This window comes from Phascolarctos cinereus, unplaced genomic scaffold (genome assembly GCF_003287225.1).
Source record: "Phascolarctos cinereus isolate Bilbo 61053 unplaced genomic scaffold, phaCin_HiC Scaffold_4;HRSCAF=312, whole genome shotgun sequence".
Lineage (NCBI taxonomy): Eukaryota > Metazoa > Chordata > Mammalia > Diprotodontia > Phascolarctidae > Phascolarctos > Phascolarctos cinereus.
Window position 1 is genome coordinate 642,551,295 of NW_027555847.1, and position 15,068 is coordinate 642,566,362.

Below are 15,068 nucleotides of genomic sequence, written 5' to 3' on the forward strand. Positions count from 1 at the left end.
CCTAACGTGTGGCCCTTTGACTGAATCCAAACTTCACAGAACAAATCCCTTTGCTAAAAGGTTTTGTTCTGTAAAACTTGGACTCAGTCAAAAGGCTGCACCCAAGGACCTAAAAGGCCACATGTGGCCTCATGGCTGCAGGTTCCCTACCCCAGGAGTCTACATTTAAGAAAGTGTTAATGATACAGATAAAACTTTATGCTATTTGAATAAACTGTTATTAAACATTTACCAGCACACTCCTGACTCAAACTCATCTCAGTTTGCTCCTCCCTTCCAAAACCAACAACAGCCTAGAAAAAAACATCTATACCTATTGCCTTCACATTCTCAACTTCCACTCGCTTTTCAACTTCTTGGAAACAGATCTGACAGACTGACACTTTTTCTCTTCCAGGTTGGATTAAATAACAGATTGAAATGGTCTTTGTCCCTCTTGACCTCTCTGTAGCATTTGACACTGTTGGCTATTCCCCCCTCCTAGGCATAATCTCCCTTGATTTTCACAAAACTTTCCTCTTCTTATTCTCCTCCTACATTCTAACTGAATGCTCTAAGTCTTCTTTCATGGATTATCATGCATATCATATTGTTATTATTATTATTACTACTGTATAAGGCTTGGTGAAAAATGATTATTTCTTTCTTAAATTTAATAACTGTTATATCAGGCCCAAGGTCTCCCCTTTTCTGTTTCCTTATTCAGAAATCAATCTTAGAGATTCAGAAATCTCTTAGAGATTTACCCAGGCCAAGATATAATCAGACAGTAAAAGAAATTCTAAGTTTAGGCTAATGGGTATATTCCTGCTCTTTATGTTTGCTCAGACAGGTCAGGAAAATGTTGATTCTCCTAATTATCAAGGGTGATATGGAAATTGATGTCTCTTTGATCAAGATTTGAGTGATCTAAGTCACCTACTCCAACATAGTTCACCTCCCATTTATTAACCTGGCAGAGTTGAGTAGGCACCTCTCCAGAACACCTTCTCTTCCAAGGCTATCTAGACCATAACCCCACTGCCTTTAGGGGTCTTTGGTCTAAGAGAGAGGGCCAAATGACCATCTTTTTATTAATTGTTAAATTACCCAGAAACTGTTTCTGGAATCTTTTTTTAAATGCCACAGCTTGTTAACTGCCAGGCACTTTGCTAAACACTTTACAATTATTATCTCATTTAAACATCACAACAACCCTGGAAGATAGGTGCTAGTGTTACCTCAATTTTATAGATAAGGAAACTGAAGCAAACAGAAGTTAAGTGATTTGCCCAGGGTCTCATAACTAGCAGGTATTTTGAACTCAAGTCTTCTTGACTCTAGGCTTGGTGCTCTATCTACTGCACCACTTAGCTGATATCCTACCTGAATGCACAGATAAACCCAGGGTTCTGTTCTAGTCACTTTTCTCCCTTCCCCTCCCTTCCTCTCCACTCCCTTCCTCTCCTTCCACCCCCTGCCCTTTTATTTTTATTTTTTAAATGTATGGAAGAAAACAAGCATTTCCATAACATAGTATAATAAAAAAAGATGATTGTACATTAAACTACAAATCTATTGTGTACAACTTGCTATTCCTTTTAAATATATATATTTGTTTTGCTTTCTTCCCCCCCACATGGCTATTATACACACACACACACACACACACACACACACACACACACACACACACACACACACACGTGTATTCTATACATACTTCTATTTAACAATTCTTTCTCTGGATGCAGATGGTATCTTTCTTCATATGTCCTTTATAGTTAATATAGGTGTTTATAATAGTCAAAATGACTTATTCACTCAGTCATTCTTGAAACAATATTGCTGTTACCATATATAATGTTTTCTTGGTTCTGTTCATTTCACTCTTCACTATTTCATGCAAGTCTTTCCATGTTTTTCTAAGATCATTCAGCTCATCATTTCTTATAGCACAATAGTAATCCATCACAATCATACACCACAACTTGTTCAGTCAGTTTCCAATTGACGGGCATCCCTTCAATTTCCACTTCTTTGCCACTACAAAGAGAGCTGCTATGAATATTTTAGAACATGTAAGTTCTTTTCCTTTTTCCATAATCATCTTTGGAAATCAACCAAGTAGTGGTATTGTTGGGTCAAAAGGTATAGACAATTTAATAACTCAAGGCATAATTCCAGATTGCTCTCCAAAATGGTTAGATCAATTCACAATTCCACCAACAATGAATTAGTGTACCAATTTTTCCACATCCCCTCCAACATTTATTGCTTTCCCTTTCAGTCATGTTAGGCAATCTGATAGGTATTTTTTTCTTCCTCTACTCCTTCCTCCTCTTTCTCTCATTTCTAATGATGTTATGAGAGTGATGAAAATGTCACTTTTTGACCCCAAAATCTTGCTGTTAGGCATATAATCCAAGGAAATCAAAGATGTAAAGAAATATTTAATCTTTTTTTTTTTTGTAGTAGCAAAGAACTGGAAAAAAGTAGATGCTTAAAGACTGTGGAATCTCTAAACAAAATATGGCGCATGAATGTAATGATACATCACTGTGCTATAAGAAACAACAAACACATGATAAATACGAAGAGGCATGGATAAATTTATATGAATTGATATGAAGGGAAGTAAAAAGAACCAGGAAAAATATGCACAATGACTAGAGCAATTTAATGGGAAGAACAACAGCAACAAATTATAATTCAAGTTTGTATTTTAATGACCAGCCTTGGTCCCAAAGAACAGATATAAGTGGGTACTTCTCTTTTCTCTTGAGAGGTGGGAGACTGTGGATATGGAATAATTGTCTGTACTTAAGGTTTAACTGATGCAATGGTTAATTTTGTTGAATTGCTTTTTCCTTTCTCTTTTAAAAAAAATATTTGATTTAAGGGATAGCTGTCTGGGTGAAGCAGGGGGAAGGATTTCTTGAAAAATAAATTTCTTAGAAGATAAAATAGAAAAAAAGATATTGGCAAGATTTTAAAAAATATATATCCTTAAATCTTTGTACATAAATTTCAGTTATTAATACCTAAAATCAAAGAGCTAACATTAGCAAAATCTACCCTTCACATATACACACTCAGCTGCTTTTGGAATAAAATCCTTTCTCCGTAGTCTAATATTGGAGAGGGCACCAGCATTTTGCTTCCTTTCTAGGCTTCTCTCCATAGTTTATTAGGTCTGGAAGGGAGCTTAGAGATTATCTAGTGAAATTCTCTTATTTTACAGATGAGTCATCTGAGGCTAAGAGAGGTAAGTGATTTGTCCACGGTGACATAGATTATTAATGACATACCTACTAATCAGAAATAATTACATCATCTGTCTTGGTCTCTCGCTGTCCCTCCCCACTGGGCATACAATGCGCATTCCACTCTCACACATTTCTTTTACCTAAACATCTCTTTTCACTCTTTTCCATTGATTCAAATCTTATTGATAGTGAAAGGAAAAAAATCCCTCCCCTCCTATAAGGCTTTCTAAGCACATACAGATTTCTATTGCCCTTGATATCATGTTACTTAATAGCTCATATTGCCTATTTGGTCTTTATATAGACACAGACATTTTTTCAATTGTTAATTATTTCTTTGAATGTTAATCTTCATATGTTTAAATTCTCTTTGTATAGAGGCCTTATAAGCTGCTTTAAGGCAGGGACTATATTTTTATTCTGTGTATACTTCACATCTAAGCACTGTGTCAAATGAATTTAAGGAGCATCTATTATGCACCTGGTATGTGCTGGGTCCTCTGTTCAGCACTGGGGCTATGAAATTGAAAAATAACCCTGTTTCTGCTCTCATGGGGCTTAAGGTGTAACTTAAGAGGATTACACATATGCAAAAATAGGTATGATAGCAAGAGGAATAGAATAAAATGTGCTCAAAGTACTTTTCATTAATCAATAAATCTTAATAAGCACCTACTAGGTGCAATGAACTCTATCTAGCATGATGTAGCATGACAGACATTCAAAAGTGGATAGAATAAGGACTCTTGCCCTCAAAGAATTTTTGTCTAGGTGAGGAGATAAAGTATGCATGCAATTTACATAACACAATGTGTGTTTCAAGGCAGAATGTGAAAGTACTATTAAGAGAACACAAAGTACTATCCATGTCTACTCACTGGAGAACTAGATTGTTTTTGCCTGAGAAGACCAAGACAGGCTTCTTGCAAAAGGGAGCAGTTTAGCTGGGCCTTGAAAAGATGGGTGTTTTTTGACTGAATTAATGAGATACTAGATGATGGAAAACAACTGCACTCTTGTCACCTCTTTCTGTCAACACTCTCATTTGGAAGCTCAAGTAAGTGACTGGACATACGGTAAATGTGTTTCTCACCACTGACGTCTTGACATAAGGATGGAGAAGGCCTGAAGGCCCAATTCTACATCTGGCCCCTCCACCGTGTCAGCCACTTTGTAACTTAAGCCATGGACGTATAGTCAATTGATTACTCGATAAGTATGAGAACCATTTTGTGCCACCTTGCTCATCAAGAATTGATTTCATTGATTTCACTCTGAACTTTCTGTAAGTAGGGCAGGCCAGAAACAACAGTCTATAGGCTGGTCACAAAGACAGACAACTAATTGAATTCTCTGTTTTTGAAAGGACATTGACAAGCTTAGCTACATCTAGATAAGGATGGCCTTCTGAGAGTAATTAAATGTACAAATAAAATACAGAAGATTTCAAAAGAATCCAATTATATTGAAATAGTTATAGATTTGTTTTAAGTTCATGGACCTCAGATTAAGAATCCCTGCTCAAGATAGATGGAACAGCCTCCAGATGCTCTTGTTTGAGAGTGACACTATACTGATTACATCATTATATACTGAGATACTGTATAGTCTCCTAAATGAGATCTGCAATTACTCAAAGTTGTTCAGCCTTACTATCCACATAGGGAAAACAAAATGGATGATGAATATTTATTGTCCAGACTATGCCATGAAGTAAGATGCAAAACCTAAAGAGCTGGTTCAACAATATATATGTTTAGGCAGACTTTAGACATCAGGACATATGTGTGTATGTATGTATGTATGTATGTATGTATGTATGTTTATATATGTGTGTATATATGTGTATATATACACACATATACACACACACACACACACATACACACATACAGGGTTCACTGCACCTAGTAGGTACTTATTAAAGATTTATTGATAAATGGAAAATATTTTGAGCATATTTTATTCTATTCCCTTTGCTATCATACCTATTTTTGTATGTGTGTATCCTCTTAAGTTATACCTTAAGCTCCATGACAGCATGTGTATACACACATATACACACACATATATGCATACGTATATACACAAATATACACATGTGCACATCTGTTTGTGTATATACATATATGCATATATATATATACATATATATATATATGTATATATATAACATATTTTAGGACAAATAACAGGATAAAATATGAATAGGAGAAGAAGATGGAATTGAATTATCTTTGGGGAATGGGACAGTAATTTTAATGGACCATATTTTTAAATATCTATATTCTTCTGGTGAGGCTATATGGCTATGGGTCATAGAATACCACAGTCTCTGAAGAACTAAAAATATCACATAAAAGGCAATAGAGAGAGGCATGAATAGACTGCAATATATTATCAGTGAAGAACTGTGCTGGAAGGTAGGGTAAAGTATACCATTAGAGAAATGAACAGAAAAGGAATGAGGCCAATCATGTGTCTAGAGTGGGTGATAACTAATTAAAAGCCAATGTGTTCTAATTATAGCCATGTAATATCAAGAAACATAGAAGATGACCTCCCCAGGATTCTGGGAGGACCCCTAAGTAGAAGATTTAGTGAGATGCAAGGACAATAGCTACAGGGTAAGAAGTGGGTAAGTCGCAATTTGCACCACTGAAAGGAGTACTCATATGACCTATGGATCTATGTACTCATTAAAGCAAAAATGAAATTTAAGGTTTACTAAACATGGGACTTGTAATGACAGCAATCCTGTGTTCTGGTCCCATGTCCAGCGCTGATTATTTGTGTGATGTTAGACAAGTTATTTCACACTCTCTAGACCTCAGTTTCCTCACCTGGAAATTGTGAATGACAATATTGGCACACTCCAGGTCATAGGGTTGTTGTGAAGGAGGCTCTTTGTAAACCCTCAAGAGCTTTAGACATGTGATACATAGTCTCCAATAGTAATGACTGAATATAATGTAGGTCTCCATGGTAAATTCTTCCCTTCCCTCACTGCTACTGTGAACCTTTTTCGATCCAATAGATCATGTTAATGCCAAAGTCTGAATGATTTAGAAGGAATAAATGATCACATGCTACTTACAGGAATTCCAGGTAATCCAGGTGGGCCTTGGGGACCAGGAGGACCATCTTTACCCTGGAAAAGATCCGAGATGCAGCTGCATTATTTTCACATTGCTATGACTTTCTAGAGAAGAATGATTTCAGCACATTAAGGTCATAGGCACTTTAGGAACAAATGTTTGGAAATGCATTTGATTGAGAGCTTATGACACTCCTGAAATCCCCATGGCCAGAGTGGACTAGTGTAATAGCCTACTGGTTGGCCTCTGTGCCTCAAGTCTCTCCCTACTGCAATCCATCCTCCACTCAGTTATCAAATTAATGTTCCTAAAGTGCATATCTGATCATATCCAATAAACTCCAGAGTCAAATATAAAATCCACTGTTTGGCATTCAAAGCCCTTCACAACCTGACCCCCTCCTACCTTCCTAGTCTTCTCATACTCTACTCCCCACCACATAATTTGTGATCAATGACATTGGTCTCCTTGCTATTCCTTGAATGAGACATTCCATTTTTTTTCCTTTTTTTTGGCTAGGCAATGCGATTAAGTGACTTGCCCAGGGAGATGTAACAGCTAGTAAGTGTTATGTGTCTGAGGCCAGATTTCAATTCAGGTCCTCCTGACCCCAGGGCCAGTGCTCTATCCACTGCGCAACCTAGCTGCCCCAAGACACTCCATTTTCATACTAAACATTTTCATTGGCTGTCCCCTATGCATGGAATACTCTCCTTCCTCATTTCCACCTCCAGGCTCCCCTGGCTTCGTTTAAGTCTCAGCTAAAGTGCCACCTTTTACAGGAAGCCTTTCCCAACCCCTAAATTCTGCTGCCTTTCCTCTGAGACAATATCCAAGTCCTGAGTATAACTTATTTTTACATAGTTGCTTGTATATCATCTCCTTCATTAGAGTATGGGATTGTCTTCATGTTCCCAGTGCTTAGCACAGTGCATGACATATAACACAGTGACAAAAGTGAGGACATTATAGCCAAAAGGTTTCTAAGAAAAGGTCCATAATAGAATTACTGCATCTCTGAGATGGAATTGAGGGTGGGGAAGAAGAGGGACTGTAGAACCAGGACAAGTCATATTTGGATAAGAATTTCCAGTAAAGATAGATAGCATCCTTAAAAAAAAAAAAGTCTGGAATGGCTAGGCCACCTTCCCCTGCATTTCTTTTCATTAGTTCCCTTGATATTCTGGACCTTTTGTTATTCCAACTGAATCTTGTTATTATTTTTTCTAGCTTTATAAAATATTTTTGGTAGTTTAATTGGTATGGCACTGAATAAATAAACTAGCTTATGTAGAATTGTTATTATATTAGTTCAGCCTACCCATGAGCAACTGATATTTTTCTAATTATTTAGGTCTGACTTTATTTGTGTGAAAAGTGCTTTGTAATTGTGTTCATATATATAGTTCCTGGGTTTGGATAGGTAGATTCCTAAATATTTTGTAATGTCTACAGTAACTTTGAATGGAATTTCTTTTTCTATCTCTTGTTGTTGTGCTTTGTTGGTAATATAAAAAAGGGCAATGATTTACGTGGGTTTATTTTATAGCCTGCAACTTTGCTAAAGTTGTTTATTATTTCAAGTAGTTTTTTACTTGATTCTCTAGGATTCTCTAAGTATATCATCTGCAAAGAGTGATAGCTTTGTTTCTTCTTTGCCTATTCTAATACCTTCAATTTCTTTTTCTTCTCTTATTGCTAAAGCTAAGGTTTCCAGTATGATATTGAGCAACAGTGTGATAAAGGACATCCTTGTTTCACCCCCGATCTTACTGGGAATGCTTTTAGCTTGTCCCCATTACATATGATGTTTGCTGAAGGTTTTAGGTAGATGCTACTTATTATTTTAAGGAAGACTCCATTTATTCCTATACTCTCTAGTGTTTTTAATAGGGATGGATGTTGCATTTTGTCAAAAGCTTTTTCTGCATCTATTGAGATGATCATGTGGTTTCTGTTAGTTTTGGTGTTGATATGATCAATTATGCTCATAGTTTTCCTAATATTGAACCAGCCCTGAGTTCCTGGTATAAATTGATAGACTTAGCCCTTCTCAGCCATGCAAGGATTTAAGACATCTCCCAAGATCTCATGATGGAAAATGCTATCCACATCCAAAGAAAGAACGATGGGGTTTGAATGCAGATTGAAGCATACTATTTGCTCTTTTTTTCTTCTGTTTTGTTTTGTTTCCTCTTTCTGGTGGTTCTTCCTATTGGTTCTAATTCTTCCTTACAATGTCACTAATGTGAAAATATTTTTAATAGAAATGTATATGTAGAGCCTATATCAGATTGTGCTCCATCTTGGGGAGGAAGGTGGGGAGGGAGAGGGAGAAAAATTTAAAACTCATAAGCTTATGAAAGTGATTGTTGATAAATCAAAATAAATTAATAAAAAAATTAAAAATAGATGGAGAAGAAAAAAAAGTCATCTAGCTATACCTGAAGACTATCAGTTTTGAGGAACCCATTTATTCTGTAGGCAGTCCACTGTACTCTTGGAAAGCAGTGATTGTTAGACTTTTTTTCTTTCTATCAAGCCTGGATCTGCCTCACTGGAATTCCAACCCATCATCCCTCCATTGTGCCTGCTTGAGATATGAAAAAACAAGACTATTCCATCTTCTACCTGACAAACCTTCAGGTAATTGAATGTGGATATAATGTCACCCCTAAGCTCTCTTCTCCACAGTAAATATCTCTCTTCTTTCAACCAGTCTTCATGGGGTAGGGAATCCAGTTTCCTCACTATTCTTGTTGTCCCACTCTTGGCATGCTCTAGCTTATCAGTATCTTTCCTAAAATATGTCTTCCATATATAAACATCATACTATCAATGTAGTACAACCAAGGCAGATAGTAATAGGACCATCATCTCTAATAGTTGTATTTTTTTTTTTTAGGTCTGGATCTGTGACTTCATCAGATTAGGAAGTTCCCAGTGAGAAAGTTCTTACTAGTCCTTGATTTGCACTTAGGCAACTCATTGGCAGTTTATAGGCTTAAGGAATTTACTGGAGAATTAGAGCTACTCACTCACTTTACAGATAAAGGAACTGGGGACCAGAAAGATTAAATGATTTGTTATAGATCACCCAGGTTTTTAAGTAGCAGAGCCAGGTTTCAGGATCTTCAACCAGATCCTCTGAATTCAAATCCATCTTGCTTTGCATTGTACTATACTAAATTGAATTAAACAAAGACATCTTCCTTGACCCTAGTCAGAAAGGTAAATTAGAGCTAGATTATGGCAGGCTTTGAATGCCAAGATTAGCATATATTCATGTTTTACTTGGCAGGAAAAGTGGTGTTTTTCAAGGTTTTGGAGTAAAGAAGGGATATCTTCAGACTTGTGTATTAGGAAGATTGAATGGGCTATGAATTGTGGTGTGTGGGAGGAATTAGAGGATGGAAAGACCAGAGGCAGAGGGATCATTTTCATAGGTGTTGTATTATTTCTGATTAGAGGGGATGAGAAATTGAACTAGGGTGATGGCAGCAGTACTGGATGGAGGTGATGGAAGGGAGAGATGTTATTGAAGCAGAATGGATGGAATTTAGTGATTCATTCAACATGACTGTTTTTCAGACTAGGACAGGCTCAGCAGTGGAAAGCTTACTGTTACTCCTGGGCTTCCTGGTGGGCCGGCAGGTCCTGAGGCACCAACTGTCCCCTAAGGAAACAAAAAACCAGCACAGAGAACATATGAAGATTTCCTCCAACAGCCTTGCTGACATGCTTAGTCACAGCAGCTGAAAGACAATCAAGTCTTCTGTTCCTTCACAGCAGTGGACAAACATGGCCCAGTAAGTCACCTACCCCTCAGATCCATGCTGGAGAACAGATTACTGGAATAGGAAGTCCAAACACATCCACTCTTCCGTCTAGCAGCCAGACAGAATAAAGCTGAAAATAATAGCTAAAAAGGGAAGCAGGTTCTATTCCAATAACAACAACTGGCATGCAGTCAATAGAACAATAACAATTCTACCAGCTTCCATTGAAATCCTTCTTTGCTGTCCCTCATGGTATGGATGAGACGTGGGGTCAGCCAGCCCAACACAAGCTCAGGCAGGGCTGTAAAGGCTTTGAATAGGGCCTGGCAATGTGTCCATCACATGAAGACCAGCCTAGCTAACTGAGGAGAGCTTTAGGACCAGGTGATGGATTTCTTGGCCACAACAACTCATTAAATCATTGTCAGGGGAACGCAGAGATCAGGACATGCATAGGTAGAGAAAAAATGCCTACAAGGACAAAATCACAATTTTTTAAGGCTTTAAACTAATAGAAAGAGAGGTTTATAGGATTATAAGGGAATTTAGAGACTTTTTAGTACAATGCCCTCTGCCCTACAGATGAGGAAACTGAGGTCCAGGGGTGCTAATGGGTACTACCCATATAGTAAATTGTCAAAGCTGGAATTTTAACCCAGGTCCTCAGATTTTAGAGTCTCATCCCCACCCCCACTGTATCACACACTAGACAGTTTACAAAGCATCCCAACATATACTATCTCATGTAATCCTCACAATTCTATGAGTTCAATAGCGCAAGTATTTCACCCATTTTATGGATGAAGAAATTAGAGTCCAGCTATGCTAAATAATGTCTTTCATAAAAGTGAGCAATCACTCAAGACTATGCAGGTAGCAGCCTCCCAACAGCTCTCTAGAAAATAAGCAAATAAATAGAAATGACAGCATTCTAGCTCTTGAATATTCAACAGAAGAACCTGGTTTTCATTACCAGAGAAAAAATAGCAGTGAAGAAAATGTCTCTCTAGCAGGCCGAGACCACAAGAACAAAAGGGCTGAGTGGCCAGGGCATCACAGAGTGAGAGACCAAGAAAAATCATGGAGCCATGAGTCAGGCTTTCTCAAGGACACATGGTCTTTAACTGCCAGAGGGAGGCAGTGGCCCCATGAGCTGGGCACATTGATTGGTTTGCAGAATTTAGAGCTGCCAGAAACCTTTATCAGAGCCCTTGGTCAGAGCCTACTGTCAGAGTGCTCCCCCAAAACCCAGCTTATTTTACAGGATGCCTTTAGGCCAGATGATGGGGAGGAGGGGTGGACATTAAGAGACATAAGTGTCAAGGGAGCTAAGGGGACTAACCATTTGGACATGTCACTCAGATGGCTGCCTGGCTGGGTGACTTGTAGTCTGCCTCTTAGAAGATGGAGGGGTGATGAATGAATTCCAATCATAATTATGTGTGCAGACTCCTTGAGAGCAGGGATGATTTCATTTGTCTTGGTACTCTCAGTGCCCAGCATAGTCCTTTGCATATAGTAAGTGCTTAATAGAGGCCCTCTGAATTTAAAGTCCTGACTCATTTATCTGAAATGAACCTTAAACAGCAAGCATCTAGTTCAGCCTCTACTTTGAATATGGGGAAACGGAGGCTCAGAAAAGAGCACATGACTTGTCCCACATTAGTAAGTGGAAAAACCTGGGCTCCCCTCTAGTCCAAGCCAAATTCCAACTTCAAAAAAGGTCTTTCTGCCTTAAGTAATTTTCCAGTCTTGTGTAATTTAGAGCCTGAATGGTGTCCACTCGTGGAGTTAGAACGTAGCCAGTTGCATCCCAACTATATCGGTGACTAATGATATAAGCCTGGGCAAGTTCTTTACTACAATTGTACCTGGCATGTAGGAAGTGCTTAATAAACACCGAGCCCACTGTGTGCAAAATTGTACTTGAAAGAGCTTTGCAGGGAGAATAAAAATAAATGGGTTTATGTCACAGCTTTGTGACTTACTAGGTGACACCAAGTAAAAGCTCCTATTCATAGTGGTGGATACAATCTTCATAGCTCAGTTTCCTCAACTATAAAAAGGACATTATAATCCACGGTCTAACTTGTCTACCTGACAGGACTGTGAGGAATAAATGAAAAGATCAAGTTTTTATATACTACACACACACACACACATACACACACCTACTTTATATACTACATGTATGTTTTATATACTACATATATAATATGTATACTTTATATATACTATGTGTACTTTATATATGTTTATATATACATATATTATATATACTTTATAAACCATATCTTTATATACTATAAATATAACGTGAGGTAATTGTTTTCTTTTTATTATTAAAATTACATTGCTAATTCTAATAATAATAAGTTACATCAGTAATTCTAATAATAATAGCTAGCATTTACATAACACTTTAAAGTTTGCAAAGTATTTTACAGATATTATCTCATTTAATCCTCACAACAACCCTGGGGCATGGGTACTATTACTATCCTCACTTTAAAGATAAGGGAACTGAGGAAGATAGGTTGTCACATAGCTAAGAAGTATCTGAGGTTGCACTTGAACTCAGGTCTTCCTGACCCCAGGGCTGGCACTCTATCTATGGCACTGTCTAGCAGCCATATGATGCTGGGCAATTCATTTAAATTATTTAGGCATCAGTTTTCTCATCTATAAAGTGAGGTATTAGGGCTCAATGTCTTCTAAGGTACTTTCCTGCTCTAAATCTGAATTATTAAATGACAGTTAATAAACTTTTATTGAGCATCTAATATGTGCCAGGCATTGTGCTAAGTGCTTATAATCTAATGGGGAAGACAACACACAAAGGAAAGCTGAAAGAGTGGTGGTGGGAGAAGTACCTTGTGAGGGGGCATGCGAGAGAGTTCTAGAGAAGCCCAAAAGCAGTATAGCTAGTAGAAAACGGAGAGAAAATCTGTGCTAAGCTCTCTCCTTAAATAGAGAGGTTGCAATCTGTATTGGGGGAAGGTCTTCACACACTGAGTGCTTCAAAAATTGATGACATCACAGATTCTCTGCATATTCCCAATGCCTACCACTGGATCTTATGCTTTGTAAGTTCTTAATTCAATTTTGATGAATTGAAGTTAATGATCTAATCCAGGCTCTGCCTCTAACTTACCATATGACCTTAGGCCAGTCCCTTGACTTTTCTGGCCCTCATACTCCTCATCCTTGAAAGAAGGGGATTCTACTGAATGACTTCTGGGATCCTCTCTAGCTCTAAAACATAATGAGTGATTGATCAGTGTCCAACTAGAAGCACTGAATTTCCCTTATGGATCTGGTGCTGATTATACCTTGTGGCTTTTTTCTGGCTAAGGCTCTGGTTTCAACCTAATTCATAAAGATACAAATAAGGATACTCATATTTATTCAGCAATTTAGAATTTACAAAGTTTTATCCTCACATCTACCCTATGAAGTAGGCATCAAAATAATTTTATGGATAGAAACAAAGGATTGGAGTAGATTGTGGAATTTATAAGGGCCAGTGAATTAGCCAGAGCTTGAATCTAAGTCCCTACTTCCCTTTCCTTTCTGCCATTTTGCCTCTAGAATGGAACTTCTTTCTCTTCTAACTCAAGTAGCCAAGTTTCTTGCCATCCGGAAAGAAGGTAGGGGAATGTGGCTCCCACGTACAGAAGATATGTGAAGTCTGAAAAGAATAGTGACCACACTGAGAAATGAGCAAGATGGGACATGTACAATTTCTTAGACCTTTGGGGACCCATAAAGAACCTTAGGGAAATATACACTGGAAATGATTGGAGAGGAGCTAGAGGTGCTGATGCTGTACTCTGTTCTCTGTTGCTATGGCTACAATTGATGAATACCATGAATCATTTGAAATAAATGAGATGTAATTCACAGAGGAAGAGCACAAGTGATCTATAGAAGAAAAGAGGCCAGCACACAAGGGCAGAAGAGGCAAACTAGAATGTGGCCATTAGCTGGAGCAGTTTACTGTTTATTTCAAGGTCAAAATGTCAAAACGTGGAAGGAGATCATTCACACGCTTCTGATGGAAATAGACAGTCATCATTCCTTACATTTGCATAGTGTTTCATGGAGTATGAAGTGCTTTCCCAGAAATGATCTCATTTGATCTCTACCACAATCTGATTAGCAAACTATAATAGTGATAAGTATAGCTCATGTTTGTAGAGTATTTTATAGTTTACAGAGCTCTTCCTTCACAAGAATTTTGTGAGGCAGGCAGTGTATTAATATCCTTGTTTTTCAGATTAAAAAAACAAGGTTCAGAAAGAGTTAAAAAGTCAATCAATAAGTATTTATTAATCATTCACTATGTACCAGGAAATGTGCTAATCAAAGATTTCAAGGTGAAAGTGATCTAGGGTGATCTTATCTCATCTTAACCTCATGTTATAGATGAGGAAATTGAATTCTCAAGAGGCTGTGTCTAGGCCAGGGTCAAATGGGTAGATATCATAGGAAAGGTAATGAACTTGAAGTCAGAGTGCCTGGTTTTGAATCTCAATGGCAGCGGTGCCACTTACTAGATGTATGATTTAGGACAAACCTCTTTCCTCCTCTGGCCCTCAATTTCCTTGTCTGTGAGATGAGACTTTGCTGAGATGACAGCTAAGTCTCTTCTAGCTCTGATGTTATATAATTCCATCAGTTGTGTCCAGTGAGTTGGTGGTAAAAATGGAACTAAGACCCAGGTCTTCTGACTCTGAATGCTCTAATTAATGCTGCTTCTCATTGTGAGGAAATGTGACCAGAGCATTCTGAATGTGAAGAGAGGCGTGAGGGTCAGACCATAGGACTAGATTTGATAAGCCTAGGATACCTGGCAGTGATTTGTCACCACAGACTTTCAAAGGCCAGAGAGGATATTACTCCATGTTCTGTAGTCATGTAATAGGGAGTGAAGCCATTAA

At 37.8% G+C, this 15,068-nt stretch overlaps 1 protein-coding gene across 1 annotated transcript in view; it reads right to left on the bottom strand.

The window, feature by feature from the left end:
* Positions 1-15,068, bottom strand: part of COL22A1 (collagen type XXII alpha 1 chain) — a 589,887-nt gene that overhangs the window by 56,671 nt on the left and 518,148 nt on the right. Inside the window, 2 exon segments of the mRNA XM_078153760.1 lie at positions 6,346-6,399; positions 9,969-10,022. Of these exon segments, the coding sequence (XP_078009886.1) occupies positions 6,346-6,399; positions 9,969-10,022 (108 nt within the window).